General features: G+C 46.3%; 1 protein-coding gene across 12 annotated transcripts in view; it reads left to right on the top strand.

The window, feature by feature from the left end:
- Positions 1 to 15,787, top strand: part of Pde10a (phosphodiesterase 10A) — a 437,658-nt gene that overhangs the window by 343,158 nt on the left and 78,713 nt on the right. For 11 of the 12 annotated variants that reach the window (XM_052750814.1, XM_052750815.1, XM_052750817.1 and 8 more), the window contains one exon: positions 2,044 to 2,172. In XM_052750814.1, the coding sequence (XP_052606774.1) occupies positions 2,044 to 2,172 (129 nt within the window). The remainder of the gene's footprint in view (positions 1 to 2,043; positions 2,173 to 15,787) is intronic. The other variant, XM_052750823.1, reaches the window with a different exon arrangement.

Here is a 15,787-nt window from a genome sequence, read left to right on the forward strand (position 1 = left end):
TGGGCCAATATATGGAGCATAACGAGGGATGATATTATTGTGTCACACAGAACACCTTTTTAGAAAATGTGATAATAAACGAACAACCCATCTTCCCAAACAGCATCCGGCTTGGATACTGACCAGCAGTGAGCAAGGACTGGTGTTCTACCTCCATACCAACAATTAGTGCTCTGGGGGGCGGGGGGTGTTGGACTTCAGCCATTGTAATAACTATGTAGCTGAGTCTTGTTTTTCTGTTACCTTCAGTTCACTAATGACCAATTAGTGCCTTTTTGTGTTTATTTGTGGATATTCACATCTTCTTTGTTAAGGTGTTTGTTCAGCATTGTCTCTATTTTTAAAGGCCGGCTGTTTGCTTGCTTATGGCTGACTTTGAAGAGTATATTTTGGATGCAGGTCCTTTATGTAATATACAGTTTGCTAACAGGACGTAGCTGTAATGTGCTGAAATAACAAGGGGTCCAACTTACAACTGTTTGTGCAGCCCGGCTTTCTGGGACCTAGGAAAGTAATCGTAATAGGAAAGGGGACCTGGGAGATAAAAATCTCTTCAGAAAAAGTGTGTGTGTGGGGGGTGAGTCCTTTCGCCTGGGGAGACCAGAGATTGAAAGCGTGTTGAGAGTCCTGATTCACAGTGTGGGCATCCTGGTGGGTGGGTGACAGGAACACTGAAGTCAAGGGCATCTGGGAAGTGAGTGAGGACCATGGAGTGTGTCATCAAAGTGGTAGATGGGAGTCTGAGGAATCAACTTTGTGGGCATAAGGAGAAGGAGGACTCTTTCCATCAGTCGTCTCCTGCAAGTTCCCCCTGCTACCGCCTTCACTGCAGTGCCCAGTTCTTTCTGTATCTAGGCGTGTGCCTTGCCATGCCAGGTGTCCTTTGTCTTTACCATCTTGTGGGAAATTTCTAATTGGATTCTGTTCCAAAGGTGCCCTTTGCCCTGTGTGGAACCCGGCGGGTCTCCCTCCCTCCTCTCGTGTGCTCTGTGTGTTGTATGTGTTGCAGTCAACCATTTAGTGCCTGACTTCATTGAAAGACGCCATCTGCCTTCTCAGCTACCCTGCTCTACTGTAAGATCCTCACAGCTGTGACTCAAGTGCTCAGCAGAATTAATTAACACGTGTGGATTCTCTGCTTTGTGGAAATGTGTGGCCTACTCCCTGCAGGGACAGAATTAGACTTAGTTTCCTTCTTTCCTGTGTCCCAGTCAAGTTTCTCCTGGTGCTGCCCTCCAGCCGTTCCTGTGGACGGCCATTCACAGATCTCAGTGAACATGGGGCAGTGAGAACAATTCTCACACCCAACTCGTGTTTGGGATTATCTTAATCTAAAAAGATGTAACTTTGTATTTTTGATATGAAAATATATCAAGTTACTTTGTCTTACCTATGGCCAGCAGTTTTCATTGGACAGAAACCTCAACCAAACAGCACTGGGGAAATGGCAGGAGCATTCTGAACCGACGCTGGTTGTAACACTGGCTTTAGTGCGTGTGCAGAGGGAGGAATTGGAGCTGCCAGCAGTAACGATGAACAGTGACTAACACATTCATCAGTCACTTTGGCAGCCATCCATGGTGTATTGCCAGGTTTAATGGATGGTAACTATTGACCATAGTGGTTTATGCAACCTAACGCACAACAGAAAGGCACAGCCCAGCTCAGGTGCCGTCGGAACTGACAGGTGGGGAACAGCTGTCTGGTGTGACTTAGCATCTCCCATCTAAAACTGCCAAGTTCTGACTTTCCGTTCCTGGTTTTACTCTTTTATTATGGTAATAACATAGAATGCCGTCTTAGCCTTTGAACAGAAGCAGTTAAGATTTCCTGACATCTTGTCATCGCCCATAGCCCACATGCTCCCAAAGCTTTGCCCTTTTGTCAAGCAGCAACTGTCTCCCCACTAAGTCATACTGTCCCAGGGAGCGCTCTCCGTCAGAGGGAAGGTCCTGAATCCTAGCACACTGTGTCTGTCTACTCTGTGTGCCCTGTGTGAAGATGCTGCATGGGTGAATCTTTTTCTTTCTGGTTCCTTTGCAGGTTTGACGGATGAGAAAGTGAAGGCCTATCTCTCTCTCCACCCCCAGGTCTTAGATGAGTTTGTTTCTGAAAGTGTCAGTGCGGAGACTGTAGAGAAGTGGCTGAAGAGAAAAACCAACAAAGTGGAAGGTAAGATGCTGAGGGCCCGCCCGCCCACCCGCCCACTCGCTCGCTTGCTCGATTGCTCGCGCCAAGGGCGCACAGATTTCAGACCGAACTTTGCTAGCCCAGAATGGGACAGCATGTTTTAGGAAACAACACATGTTTAATCCCAGCACTCGGGAGGCAGAGGCAGGCAGATCTCTGTAAGTTCGAGGCCAGCTTGGGCTAGAAAGCGAGTCTAGGACAGCCAGAGCTGTATAGGGAGAAACCCTGCCTTGAAAAAACAAATCGAAACCTAAAACAACAACAATAACAACAAAAAACCAAGCAAACAAAAACCCATGAAATAGAGATGTGCATTTTATTCCTGTCAGTTTTATTTATTTACTTTTTAAAAGATAACATTGTTAGAAAGAGGAACTAAATAAATATGAGAGAAACATCCTTAATTTAAAAAAAAAAGACTTGGCAAATAATTGCTGAGAATTTACTTAGTGCTTATGGTATTAGTCAGCTTGGAGTCACCGCAGTGTGGCATCTGAGGCCGTGAACTCAAAAGAGAAAAGGTTCATTTGTTTCCAGTTCAGGATAATAGCCTCATAGCTTTTGGCTTCTGGCAAGGACAGTGGATGTCAGTGGCAGGGACCAGTGTCCCAGTGAAGAGCTCTCATCACCAGCTGGGAAGAGAGACTGAGGGAGGAGACTGGGGTTACACATGACCTCCACATCTGCTCTGGTGGCTACAGAGCCTTTCATAGGCCCTTCAACCTGATGGGCCACAGCACACCCGGGACAACCGCTTTGTGGGCTGAGGGAACACTGTCTGCATGCAGACCATACCAGTGATGAGTATTGATTAGGAAACACAGTTCACGTTCCTATCTCTAAATACTGCATTTTACACAAGGCTGTCTGAAAACACCGTGCAGACTGCAGGAAGAACCTGGCTTGTCTTTGACCCATCCTTCCTTCCTAGTCACGGAGACTGCCAGAATGGAACCTCCAGAGGTCAGATGAGGATGGCCCTTTTGGATGCAATGTAGAGAGAGGAGAAGGACTCAAGAATGTTTTAAACTTCAGATTCTTTGATGGGCTGCCTGTGCTCTGGTAAATAGTCTCCCCCAGTGGTCACACAGGTAACGCTGTGCAACCTCAGTGGGTCATACACCAAAGACAGGCTTGCCAGTTTCAGTGGAAGAAGGCTGAGGAGGACCGAAATCTGTTAGGTGGAGGCATGAAACTGAAAAGAATGAAAAATAAAAATGTTCCTGGGATTTCAGGCATATTGTATTAAAATTTATGCCAAATACCATTTTAGAGGAGGGCTCCCTTTGTGTGTTTCTCTCTTATTCTCAGCAATCTATTTATCTTTTAAACTAATCAGTTACTTTTGCAGTTCAAAGAATAGAAAGTAGAGCTGCGCATGTGCCAGGCAAGTGCCCTGCCAACAAACCACATCTCCAGGCTTTAAAAATGCATTTATTTTAAACACAGGTTGCTTAAGAAACAGTTGTATTTATGAAAATAAGAAGTGTAGACTCAAAAGGTATGTGAGGTCAAATTCATTTCCCCTCAAACTGAGTCAATGTGAATGTGTTTTCTTTGAATATTTCGGAATAATTTTCCTTTATTTCTAAGTGGATATATTTGGCTATCTGACCAAATTTGCCCTCTCATTTTTATGAATGTTGTGTTCATAGGCACAGTTAATTTTACTTTTGTGTTAACACCAAAATAGTAGTTCTGGGGGGATCTTCTTAGTGTGCTAAACATCCTAACTCCTGTCTGACACACAGAAGTGGGTGTTCTAAAGATGCAGTAGAAATATGGGCAGTTTCCATGCTCTGGATAAGTTTTTATAGTTTTTGAACATATAATAAAAACAAATATTTTCAAAAGAGAGCTTTCTTGCTGAGATGTGAAGCAGTTTTAAAAGCAACCGTAGTGATTTGTACAGTGTCTACGAGTGTGAGTGCGTGTGAGCATGTGTTTTAAGAGAAAGAAATGTAGAAACAAATCGGAGATCGGCATTTTTGTCTCAGTCCAATCCTGTCATTGATGATTAAGAACAAAGCTTAACCACCGTGTCCCATCACTGTGAATCAGAGACTGGAAAACAGTTTGAGATGGTTGACACCTTGCAAAGGGTGGCTGGGCTTTGAAGGCATATCCTGAAGAATGGTGCATATTTTGGGGCAGGGAAGACAGCTCAGTCCTGCTCAAGTGCCTTCCACAAAGCATGAGGATTTGGGTCCAGATCTCCAGCACCTACGTGGTGTGTGTGTGTGTGTGTGTGTGTGTGTGTGTGTGTGTGTGTGTGTACATTCATGCAGAGACAAGAGTTTGGCATTGGGTATTTCCTCAATCACTCTGCCTCCTTAGAAGAGGCGATTTCTAATTTGGTCAGGCAGGCTGGCCAGTGAGCTTTAGAGACCCAGCTGTCTTTACTACCACAAACACTCTCCTACTGGGGTTACTGGTGCACCACGCACAATGGGCGGGCCACTCCCACATCAGCCACTAATCAAGAATCATGTACTAACTACAGTCTTACTGACAGCAGGATCTTCGGGAAGAATTTTCTCAACTGAGAGCCCCTCTTCCCAAACGACACTAGCGTGTGTCAAATTGACATAAAACTCGCCAGCACAGAACATGACATTAAATTTAGTTCTTACAAATGAATTTCCATCAACTTTAGTGTTTATGTTTAGTGTTAACACTAAACATTTTTATTAGGGCTTGAGAGATAGCTCAGTGGTTAATAGCAAGTCCTGCTCTTGCAGAACCAAGTTTGGTTCCCAGCACCCACACGGGGCACTCACAACCCCTCGCTTGGGCTCCAGGGTATTCAGTTTCACTGTCCTCCTCTGGCACCTGCACTCCTGTGCACTTACCAACAGAAAAACACACACACACACACACACACACACACACACACACACACACACATACACACACACACACACACGGTATCAGTTACTTTTCTGTTGTTGTGAAGAAATGCCATGAACAAAAGCAGTGTATGGAAGGAAATGTTGATCAGGCGCCTGGTTCCGGAGCACAGAGTCCCATCGCGGCATTTGGGAAGGCGTGGCATAGAGGCAGAAGCAGGAGGGTGGCTGGTCATTGGCCAGGTGGTTCTTGCCAGCCCTTGGTCACTTGTCACGCTGGTGCTGGGCAAATCTTTTCCCAAGCTCATTTGAAAGCTTCCTAAGGGAGTGAATTGTACTAGAAATGTTGACTATTGTTTATACCAACTGTGTGGGACCAGGTATCAGATGTGTCTCAGATGTTGTTGTTTCTCTGTCTGTCTGTGTCTGTCTGTCTGTCTGTCTGTCTGTCTGTCTCTCTCTCTCTCTCTCTCTCTCTCTCTCTCTCTCTCTCTCTGTATAATATTTGCATTGACTTTACACTTAATTTGAAAATCTACAAGTAGAATTTTGAATTAGAAGGGCCAACTTGTCCCTCAAGGCAACTTGTAGGAAAATGGTGTGTTGCGCTCTTGCTGAAGTCTCCAGAGCACGTTAAAAGGTCACTAGTCTTGCAAATAGGAGAAAGTCGTGATTCGTTGCTTTCTTTTGGGAGGTCTGACAGCCTGGTCTGTCTCTGCAGTTAGCTCGCAGTCAGGGAAATCTGATGGGAGAAGGGGAGAGAACGGGGCTCCAGGGTGGGGGTGACCACTGGACCATTCAGATGAGAGCTTGAGCGGTGTTCTTAATGTTTTCAGTACAATCATATTGCTTCCTTACCATTTCCACTTCAAATGTATAACATTTTACATGCAGCTGAGAGGCATCTCTCTGTGTGTGAATATGTCTGTCCGTCTGTATGTGTGTATGCATGTGTGTATAATAAAGATTTTAAAATTGCGCCACCCCACCATACTATGTGATAGCCGGAGATTGAACTGCATTTAAACTGGTTAGTATCTAACAGATGGCTCCTGTGCTGGTGTGGAGTGTAACAGCATCTTAAACCAACGAGGCACGAGCTCCCATGCCAGAACACACAGCCTTGCAACGTTGTAGTTTGTAGAACACTAAAAAACGATGTGCGCATCTGAATAAACAAACAAGACATGTGTGAATGGTTTTCATGGATCATAACTTTGGACACCTCTCTTTCTTTTTCTTGCAACTAGAATGATTTTTATCCTATTACAATTATTTTACCTCAGCAGTTGAAACTGCATTATCAACATGAAACTTTCAAGTCATGTGTTCATTTCCTTTTGGCAAATGGAAGTCATGCGTTGAACGCTTTGATGTGAATTATAAATAATCATGAGTCTACCAACTGTAAGCAGGAGAGGAGGCAGCACTGGCAGTAACTGATACATTGTATCAGTTCTATTAATTGTGTGTCGATTACTCACTCTGACGACGTGTCTTTAAGTGTGTGGCTTGTGAGTGAGGTGGCTCATGATTCTGAGCCAGACCTCAGGTCGAGATTCTAATAACATGAAAAATGAAGTCTCATCATTACACCATTGTGGGTGCCTGGGAAACCGATCCAAGTGTGTTCCTTTGCTGTGGACTAGACTCATTTCTGAAGCTGTGTCTGTATTGTCTTTGAAGCTGGTGGCGGCTCTTAGTTATGCACTAAAAGCCATTATGTTTTCTAAGCAGAAGTCTCACTTCTGAGTGATTCAAATGAATAAAAACTTGATGAACCATTAGGTTTGGGAAAATACTTGTTTTCATTGAGGTTTCTCTATACTGTTTGTATTTTCTAGTTGCACATATAGAAAAAGATGTTTAAATGTTAGTTGTTGTAATTCTCAGCATTTAAAATTTTGTTTCACCTACGACAGATTAACATAAAAACTCATGAAAAATAGTGGTACAATAACTTCCCTTGTTTTCAAATCTACCTCTTAAAACCTTTCTGAAAATTAACAGCAATCTAAGTTGACTTCAGGTTGCATAGGCCGTTGTAGAAATGTCCTTGAGAGGCTGGTGTCTTCACTAGGTTTTCTGTTGTGTAACACAACATCATGACCAAATGTACAAAGAGTGTATTTCATCCCACAACTCTCGGGTCCCACTCGTCACTGAGGGATGTCAGGGCAGGGTCAGAGCAGGGACCTGGAGAAGCAGAAGCCACAGAAAGACTGCTGCTTACTGACTGGCTGGTGGCTTGCTGCTTGCTCAGCCTGCTTTCCTAGACTGCCCAGGAAGGCCTGTCTAGGAAGGCTCTGCCCACAGCCAGCCTGTCTAGGAAGGCTCCGCCCACAGCCAGCCTGTTTAGAAAGGCTCTGCCCACAGCCAGCCTGTCTAGGAAGGCTCCGCCCACAGTCAGCCCCGCCTTCCCACATCAGCCACTAATAAAGACAATGCTCCCATAGGCTTGTTCACTGGTCAGTCTGGTAGGAACATTTTCTCAGTTATGATCCCCTCTTCCCAGATGACCCTAACCTGTGTCAAGTTGACAAAAGTGCTGTGATAGCTAGTTGTACTTTGAATGTGACCCAGGGTGACACGCTTTCCAGGCTAACCATTCAGTTACCAGTTCACAGATACTTACTGATTGCCTGCTGTGAGTGTGTGTGGTGGCTTGAGTAAAAATAAAAGTGATCTCTGTAGGCTCCTAGCGAATGACACTGTTAGAAAGCGGAGCCTTGTTGGAGTAGGTATAGCGTTGATGGAGGAGGTGTGTCACTGGGGGAGGGGCTTGAGATCTCAAATGCTCAAGCCGGTCTAGGGTGACATTCACTTCCCATTGCCTGCCAATTCAGATGTAGAACTCTCAGCTCCTTCTCCAGCACCCTGTCTACCTGCACACTGTCATGCTTCCTGCCATGATGATAATGGACTGAACCTCTGAACTGTAAGCCAGGCCCAGTGAACTGTTTTCCTTTATGAGAGTTGCCGTGGTCATGGTGTCTTTTCACAGCAATAAGACCCTAACTAAGACAGTGTATAATTGTAGAAATAAAGAGCGCACTCTTCTCTCAAAGCTCATTTGTTCCAGAGAAGTCATCTTAACAAGCGTGTGAGCAGAGAGTAAGATTATTTTAGCATTGTCGATTGTATATACTAGAGAAATCTAGTGTAATGTCTAGCATAGAAATGCTTAATGAAATTTTCAAATCTGGTGTTTGCCTTCAGCCAGTTAAACGTGGCTTTGGTGTTGAGAACTGCTGTCTACCTGGTGTCCCGGGCTGTTTGCGATGCCATGGGAGCAGTATTTCCTGTGCTTTACGGTGGTAGATGTATGACATCATCAGAGCACAGGGACCAAGGTGGTGGCGTTTGAAGACATCACCGGGAGAGGAGGTGAGTTATTAGGGGGCTCGGTGTCATCAGTGACTCCTGGAAGAGGGAATCGTCACCCCGCAGCTGGTCAGATTCACTGTGTCCATCTCACTCAGACTTCCGGTGGCCTGGTTTGCATGGGCTCTGCAGGACTTCCTGTGGATTGCTGGGTTTGAGGGCCAGCGCTAGGCACCAGGTCACCTGGAAGACTAAAGGTAGTGCTGACGTGGGCGGAGGGGCTCTGAGAAACGGCAAGAGCAGGAGCAGGACTTGGGGCTTGATTTCTGAGAGGACTTAGGAAGCAGCGGAGCAGTGGTGCTCAGACGAGGTGGCCTGTGCAGCAGTTCAGCTCAGATGATGGCTGGGGTGAGACAATAAGCGTGGGTGGCTCATCTTAGTTCACTCTGGAGTGGCAGCTGTGATGCGCTGTCCTCTGAGAGTCCCCAGCTTGGAAATGTTTTTTTGTTTTTGTTTTTTTTTGTTTTTTGTTTTGTTTTGTTTTTGCCTTTTAGTCCCCCCTCCTCATATTTGAAGCTGGTGTGGAGGTAGGGGTGGGGGACACATGGCGGCAAACTTTCTGTATTTGTTCCCCCATTCTGTATCGCCCTCCTGTCCACGTTCTCTGCTTGGTTTCCTTCCTTGATTCTGTTGTTTCGATACCAGCCCTCCCGACTGCCCAGAGCTGTGGAGTTCAAGGGCAGTGTGTACCTAGTGCCTCTGGCCAGATCAGCTCTTATCTCGGGAAGGGAGGGTCCCTGAGAAGATAGAATTTAGTCCTGAGAAGGCCCCTCGAAGACTGAGCTGCACCGGAGGGTAGTTATGAGAAAACTTCAAAGCAGATGCAGGCCTTTGGGAGCATCACAGCAGCGGGAGGCACTGGTCAGGCTCCACCTTCTGGGGCTCACTTCTAAGAACAATGCAAATACCTTGGAATTGAGATAAGAACCTTTGAAGATTTGATAATGTGAGTTTCCTGAGTGAGCTGTCATGGCATGCCTGCTGGATCTCCTGTGTTAGGAACAGGTCAGTCAGGTTTCAGGGTTCTGGTCACCTGTAGCCTCCCCAGGTCAGCCCACACATCTGCTTCAGAGGTGCAGTGGCTGTGGGAACTGAGGACTTGTCTCAAAGTAGTGGCTCAGCTTTTGAAATGGAAGCAAGACTTTCCAAGTATTTTTGCATTACTGCTCCGAGATGTAAAGGCCTGATATTTGGTCAGAGGCTGTTAGAAGGCCAGTGTGACTTTAGTGTTTTCAAGTGGAATCAATGGCTATTCCTTTTGGCTTAAGCACACTTTAAAAACTTAAATATAAAACACAAAAAACACTTAGTGAAAAGTACAGTCTGAGCAAGCTGTATATCAAGAAGAGGGTCTACACTCACTCTGAGGAAGAATGTCATAGCCGAGCAGAAGTAAGCTGGCTTCAAAATTCCAAAGCAGTGAAGCATGACAAAAATTATGAAAATAATTAACACTAAGAAATAATAACTGACAAAGAACAGCTGTTGTTCAGGATAATTGAGAGATTAATTTTCAGCTAAACGCTTTGTATCAAACATAGTCAAAGGCACCTGTAGTCCGAATGAGCATGGCCCTCGTAGGCTCCTATATTTGTACGCTTAGTTCCCAGTTGATAAACTGTTTGGGAAGGGTTAGAAGGTGTGGCTTTACTGGGGTAGGTGCCTTTGATGGAGGAGGTGTGAAGTTTCAGGAGCCTACACAAGGGTCAGTGTCTGTGTGTGTGTGTGTCTGTGTGTGTGTCTGTGTGTCTGTCTGTCTCTGTCTGTCTCTGTCTCTCTCTCTGTCTCCTTGCTGGCTGTAGATCAGGGTAGCTGTAGCTCTCAGCTACTTCTCCAGCACCGTGCCTCTCTGCTTCCCACCATGATGATCATGGACAAACCCTCTGAAGCTGTAAGCAAGGCCCCCGTTAGATGCTTTCTTTTATGAGCGTTACCTTGGCCACAGTTCCTCTTGACAGCAACAGAGCAGTTAAGGAGGGACATCCCTGTAAGCAGTATTTCGTAGGTGTGCGGAGCACTTGCTTTAATATCACTTCCTGTGTCTGTAGAACGACTCACTTGGGTTTCTTTTGAAGGCAGAGGGCTTGGAGTTGTTCATGTTGCATCACGGGAGTTAAAATGTGTAGCCCACGCTGGCTGAAGGACCATCTGAGAATCTTGTGATAAAGTGCGCTTCGAACTGGCCTTCAACCTTCTGTGTTGATCTGTTTTTATCACTTGAAGCAGGCTGAGTTAATGAAAGAAAGGGGCTCATTTCACTTACAGTTTTGGAGATCCAAGGGCATAACACTGGCCCGATGATGTCGCAGCGATAGGAGGACATTTCTGTGTGGGTAGAGATCCTGTTTTGAAAATGGATCTCCCAGAGGCTAGGCTCCCCTATGTCTCTTCAGAGTGTCCCCTTAATGACCCCACACTAGGTTCCCTCTTTGAAAGGTCCATGGCTTCTCACCACTACACAGAGGACCGAGGGCTTCCAGCCAGCTTGCTTGATGCTGAGACAGAGACTCTGACACCCTTTCAGGGTGGTTTGACCTGGGGCATCCGGCACAGAAGAAGGTGGGTATTTGGAAATCCGCCCTAGTGCGTGACTTTGACTGTTTCTCCTTGGTTCCTCTCCCGCCCACAGTGAGAATATGAAAGAGAAAGATGGAAGGCTATGTGCTTCTTTTATAAGAAAAAATACATTTGAGCCAACATTGGTGGCTATAGCAGAGCCAGAAAGGCTAGAAATGAAACATTTCAGGACTTGAAAAGGCTAACAGGTGAGGGAAGAGTTCGTCCTTCCCGGACTCCTATTTCCAGGGTATATTTCACGTGGAAACGTGTGGTGGTGGAAACCCTGGTGGCCCACAGTCAGGACAAATCTCTCTCACCCTCCAGTCCCACAGCTGCTCAGACCCAACCAAGTAAACACAGAGACTTATATTGGTTACAAACTGTATGGCCGAGGCAGGCTTCTTGCTAACTGTTCTTACAGCTTAAATTAATCCATTTCCACAAATCTATACCCTGCCACGTGGCTCGTGGCTTACCGGCATCTTCACATGCTGCTTGTCCTGGTGGCAGCTGGCAGTGTCTCTCTGACTCAGCCTTCCACTTCCCAGCTTTATTCTCCTCCTTGTCCTGCCTATACTTCCTGTCTGGCCACTGGCCAATCAGTGATTTATTTATTGACCAATCAGCAACACACTTGACATACAGACCATCCTACAGCAGTTGTCTTTTGTAAGTATACGTCGAAATGTCTTTGGTGTGGAAAAGCGTTCCTCACCCACACAATTGCCAGCACCTGCCCCAGGAAGAGCCACAGGTGATAACGCCTGGTTTGTGCCCTCCCAGGACCTGCACACTGGCCTGATTGGCACTGTGTGGCCAGGGGTCTGTTGATTCTTCATCATGGGTAGGCAGTGTGAGCAGCGAGGTGAAGTCTGAACTCTGCACACCACACATCGCATGCTGTCGTTGTTCTAAAGCGACACCATCCTCAGTGTGAATGTTCCAGAACTTAAAATACGCAGGTGATGGTTTCATGGCAACCTGTAGAAACTGGCTCTAGGCTGTCAGCCTCTCGACTTTTTTTGTGTTCGATGTTCTTTTCATTGCCGGGAAGGATTTTCCTCAACGGGACAGCTAATCAGTTTCATCTTTTGACTTTGTGCCCTCTCTGCACATTCCTGGTTGGCTCTGCTCTCATCCTTCCTGGCTCCAAGTTCAGCCATGTCGTTGGAACAGGAAGAGTTCTTATGACAGTGCCATGTTGAGTAACATGTTTTGTGCAGACTTTCAGCCAGGCAGCTCAAGATTGGGCTCAGCCACTAAGCCTTGTCTCAGCAGCCTTCTGAGCCAGCTTCCACACCCCTCACACAGCACTAGAACCTCTTCAAAGACTGAAGCAGGGTCTGTCAGCCTCTGACACAGGTGACCTCAGACGACAGCCAGGTACATTAAAAAAAAATACTTGGCTATTAATTTTCCTGGTGTATGATTCTGCGGGTTTTAAATCATCTAGGTTCATGTGACCACCAGACAGAGGACACGGCACACCTGTGACACGACCCTCTCCCCTCCTGGCCACACTCTGTCCATCTGATTCTGCAGTAACCAAATGGTTCTCTGGTGCATGGCTTTGTTTTTCCCGGTTCTGTAGATGGAATCAAGTGATGCTTAACCACTTCCAGTCTCTCGTGTCTCTTGGCAGCTTGGCTCTGAGATTCACCGGACCTTTGGTGTACATGGGCTGTGTTCTTTGTTGCTGGGCTGTCTTTGGTTGTACACGACCGTTTTGCATCCCCAAGCCTCTGCTAAAGCACAGTTGGCTAACTTCCAGTGTTTCGAAGTCAAGAGCAATAACAATATGGCTTTGCAGTAAAAGTGCCCGCCACGCAAGCCTGTTGATCTGAGTCCCATCTTCGCAGCCTGTGGTGGAAGGAAAACAGCGTCACAAAAAGCTGCCCTCTGACTTTTACGTACAGACCATGCCACACATGTGCCTGCATTCAGATATGCATATCACATACAATGACAACAACAACAACAATAAAAAAAAGGGTTTTAAAGTACATAGAGGAAGACACCTGACATGGCACTCTGGCCTCCACACACACGGGGCACACGTGCCCATGTACCTGAATATACGCTCGATTGTGCACACACACACACACACACACACACACACACACACACACACACACCCCCGAACCTGCGCTCACGGACTATACATTACACATACACAAATAAAAAAGAGTAACATTTATGCCACTTTACATTGTTTTCCAAGGAGTGCTGAGAAGGTAGGAGGTCACTGGCCTGTTCGCTTGTTGAAGAAACTTGTGTGTCTGTCTGACATGGGCTTTGACATGAGGGAGTTATTGTAAAATGTCCCAGTCTTTATAAATACCCTCTGTTTCGTGTTTCTGCTGCCTACGATTTACCATACATGTAGTTCTATGATGTTTTATAAGCTGTCAGCTCTCAGGAATTGTTTGGTGGCGTAGCTTGCCATCCGTTTACTAGCCTTTTGTGTCTTACGTGGTGTTTGGCATGGCAGGATAGAGATGATGTTCATTCAAGGAACAGAGACTGAGGGACTGAAGGGCTAATTTGGAAGCACTGCACTTGTCTCCACAGAGTTAACTCTGTTCATGGTCAGACAGTTTAAGGTTGTATTTTTTAGCACATTGTGTAAAAACAGTTCTTTGTCACTACACACTGGCCTTTAGAGTAACTATCACCTGCCACAGGAAAGGGTCATCTTTAGCATCTCAGGGCTCTCTTCATTCTGTGGCCTTATTGCTGTTTGTAAGAGTGAGGTAAAGGGAATACACATACCATTCAAAGTGTGACGTTACAGCCATCTGACACACACCATTCAAAGTGTGACAGTTACAGTCATCTGACACACACCATTCAGAGTGTGACAGTTACAGCCATCTGACACACACCAAAGTGTGACAGTTACAGTCATCTGACACACACCATTCAAAGTGTGACAGTTACAGCCATCTGACACACACCAAAGTGTGACAGTTACAGCCATCTGACACACACCATTCAAAGTGTGACAGTTACAGCCATCTGACACACACCAAAGTGTGACGTTACAGTCACCAAAGTGTGACAGTTAGGATTGTCAGAGTTTTTCTGAGTGATCCGAGTTGGACCAGTGGTAGAGGTGAACCCGGGGAGCCGTTCTGAGGCTGGAACTGCTCCTCTGCCCTCTCCAGTCTCACCTCTCGTCAGAGTTAGTCAATACCAAGTGGTCAGCCCTGAAATCGCACACATGTAAGAGAGATTGAATGGACTCAACGGGATGTATATGTATGTGTCCATTCATATATGTAACAGTAGCATTTAAAGAAATAGCAGCAATGGATTTGAGAGGGAATGAGTTGGGGGATGTGTTGTGGGGAGAAGAGGGAAGGGAGGAAATGATGTAATTATATTTTAATTTCAAAAATTGTAAGTAAGCGCATTACGACACTTGGAAGCCGCCTGCGGTCTACCTCGAATTCTCCCGTGTGAGGTCGTCTCAGGTGCTGGCAGCTGCTTATTATCAGCAGAAATTCTGCTGTCACATCACATATGGCTTTAGGAGTATATATGCTGGGAATTCAAGGTTCCTAGGTCTGGATCGATCAGTAAAAGCAGGGCTGCTAGTGCCCAGGTCAGAGGTGTCTGCTTGTCTTTGGGAATCATGTGACTCAGAAGCCAAAGACTGGGCACAGGGAGCCTCTCAGAGGTAGTTTGAAGGACAGGATCCAGGGAGGGGTGGGCCCTGGAGGAAGAGGCTCCTGTTGGTACCTTGGGAGGAGAGACTTCTCCCATACTGGTGGGGAGTGTGGCAAGGGGGTGAGGGGAATTACTGGTGTAGGAGAGAAGGTAGTTGCTGGAGTGTGCTACTGTTAAGTAAGTGAGTGGGAAACAGAGCCAAGTGGAGGGAGTGGGCACAGGGAAGAGGAGAGGGTGGGGTAGGCTCAAGGAGGAGAGGGTGGGGTGGGCACGGGAGGAGGGAGGGGTGGGCACAGGGAGGAGGGGGTGGGCTTCCAGTGAGCGAGGATGTGCGAGTCTCTGTAGTGATGACTTTGTCCTCTGGGTCTGTCGTCAAGAGGGAACAGTGCAGTCATATGGTAGCTCAGGTTGTTGTTTGAGGACTCCCCTCCCCCATGATGTTTTCCAGAAGCTGCAGCAGTTTACACCTCCACCAGCAGTAGATAAGACTTTCCCTTTCTCTGAAGCCTCATTAGCATGTGTGCTTGATGAAAGCCATTCTGACTGGGGTAGGATGGAATCCCGAAACAGTCTTCTCTTACGGCTAAGGAAGTTGAACACCTTTTCAAGTATTTATTGACTATATCTCCTCTATTGAGACTATCTATTCCATGTATTAGTCTTTTTACTGGTTGGCATGTGTGTGTACAAGTTGGTGTATGTAGTAGATATGTGTGCATGTATGTGGTGGTGGAGGTTGACATGGGGTGCCCTCTATTGTACTCCCCCTTATGTATTGGGACAAGGTCTGTCACTGAACATGAGCTCATTGACTTGGCTAGAGTGGCCAGCTGTTGAGCTCCCAAGATCCACCTGTCTCTGGCCCCCCAGCACTGGGATTATGACCATGTGCTGCCCCGCCTAGCTTTTTCAGTGTTGCTGGAGACCCAAACTCAGGTTCCCACGTTCTTCCATTAATTCCAGAGTGAGCACGTAACAGCAGCCACAGGAGCACGTCAGGTCTGCCAGCACGTTTGGATTTCTGTAATCTGTTGTTACAAGTGTGGGTCCATGACTGTGATTCCACCTCACATCCAGGAAACATGGAAAGTGATCACAAAATACAAATATCCGCACAGTTAGAAAGACATAAA

The sequence above is a fragment of the Peromyscus californicus genome, unplaced genomic scaffold (genome assembly GCF_007827085.1).
Source record: "Peromyscus californicus insignis strain IS unplaced genomic scaffold, ASM782708v3 Scaffold_22__1_contigs__length_63687245, whole genome shotgun sequence".
In the NCBI taxonomy this organism is placed as follows: Eukaryota; Metazoa; Chordata; class Mammalia; order Rodentia; family Cricetidae; genus Peromyscus; species Peromyscus californicus.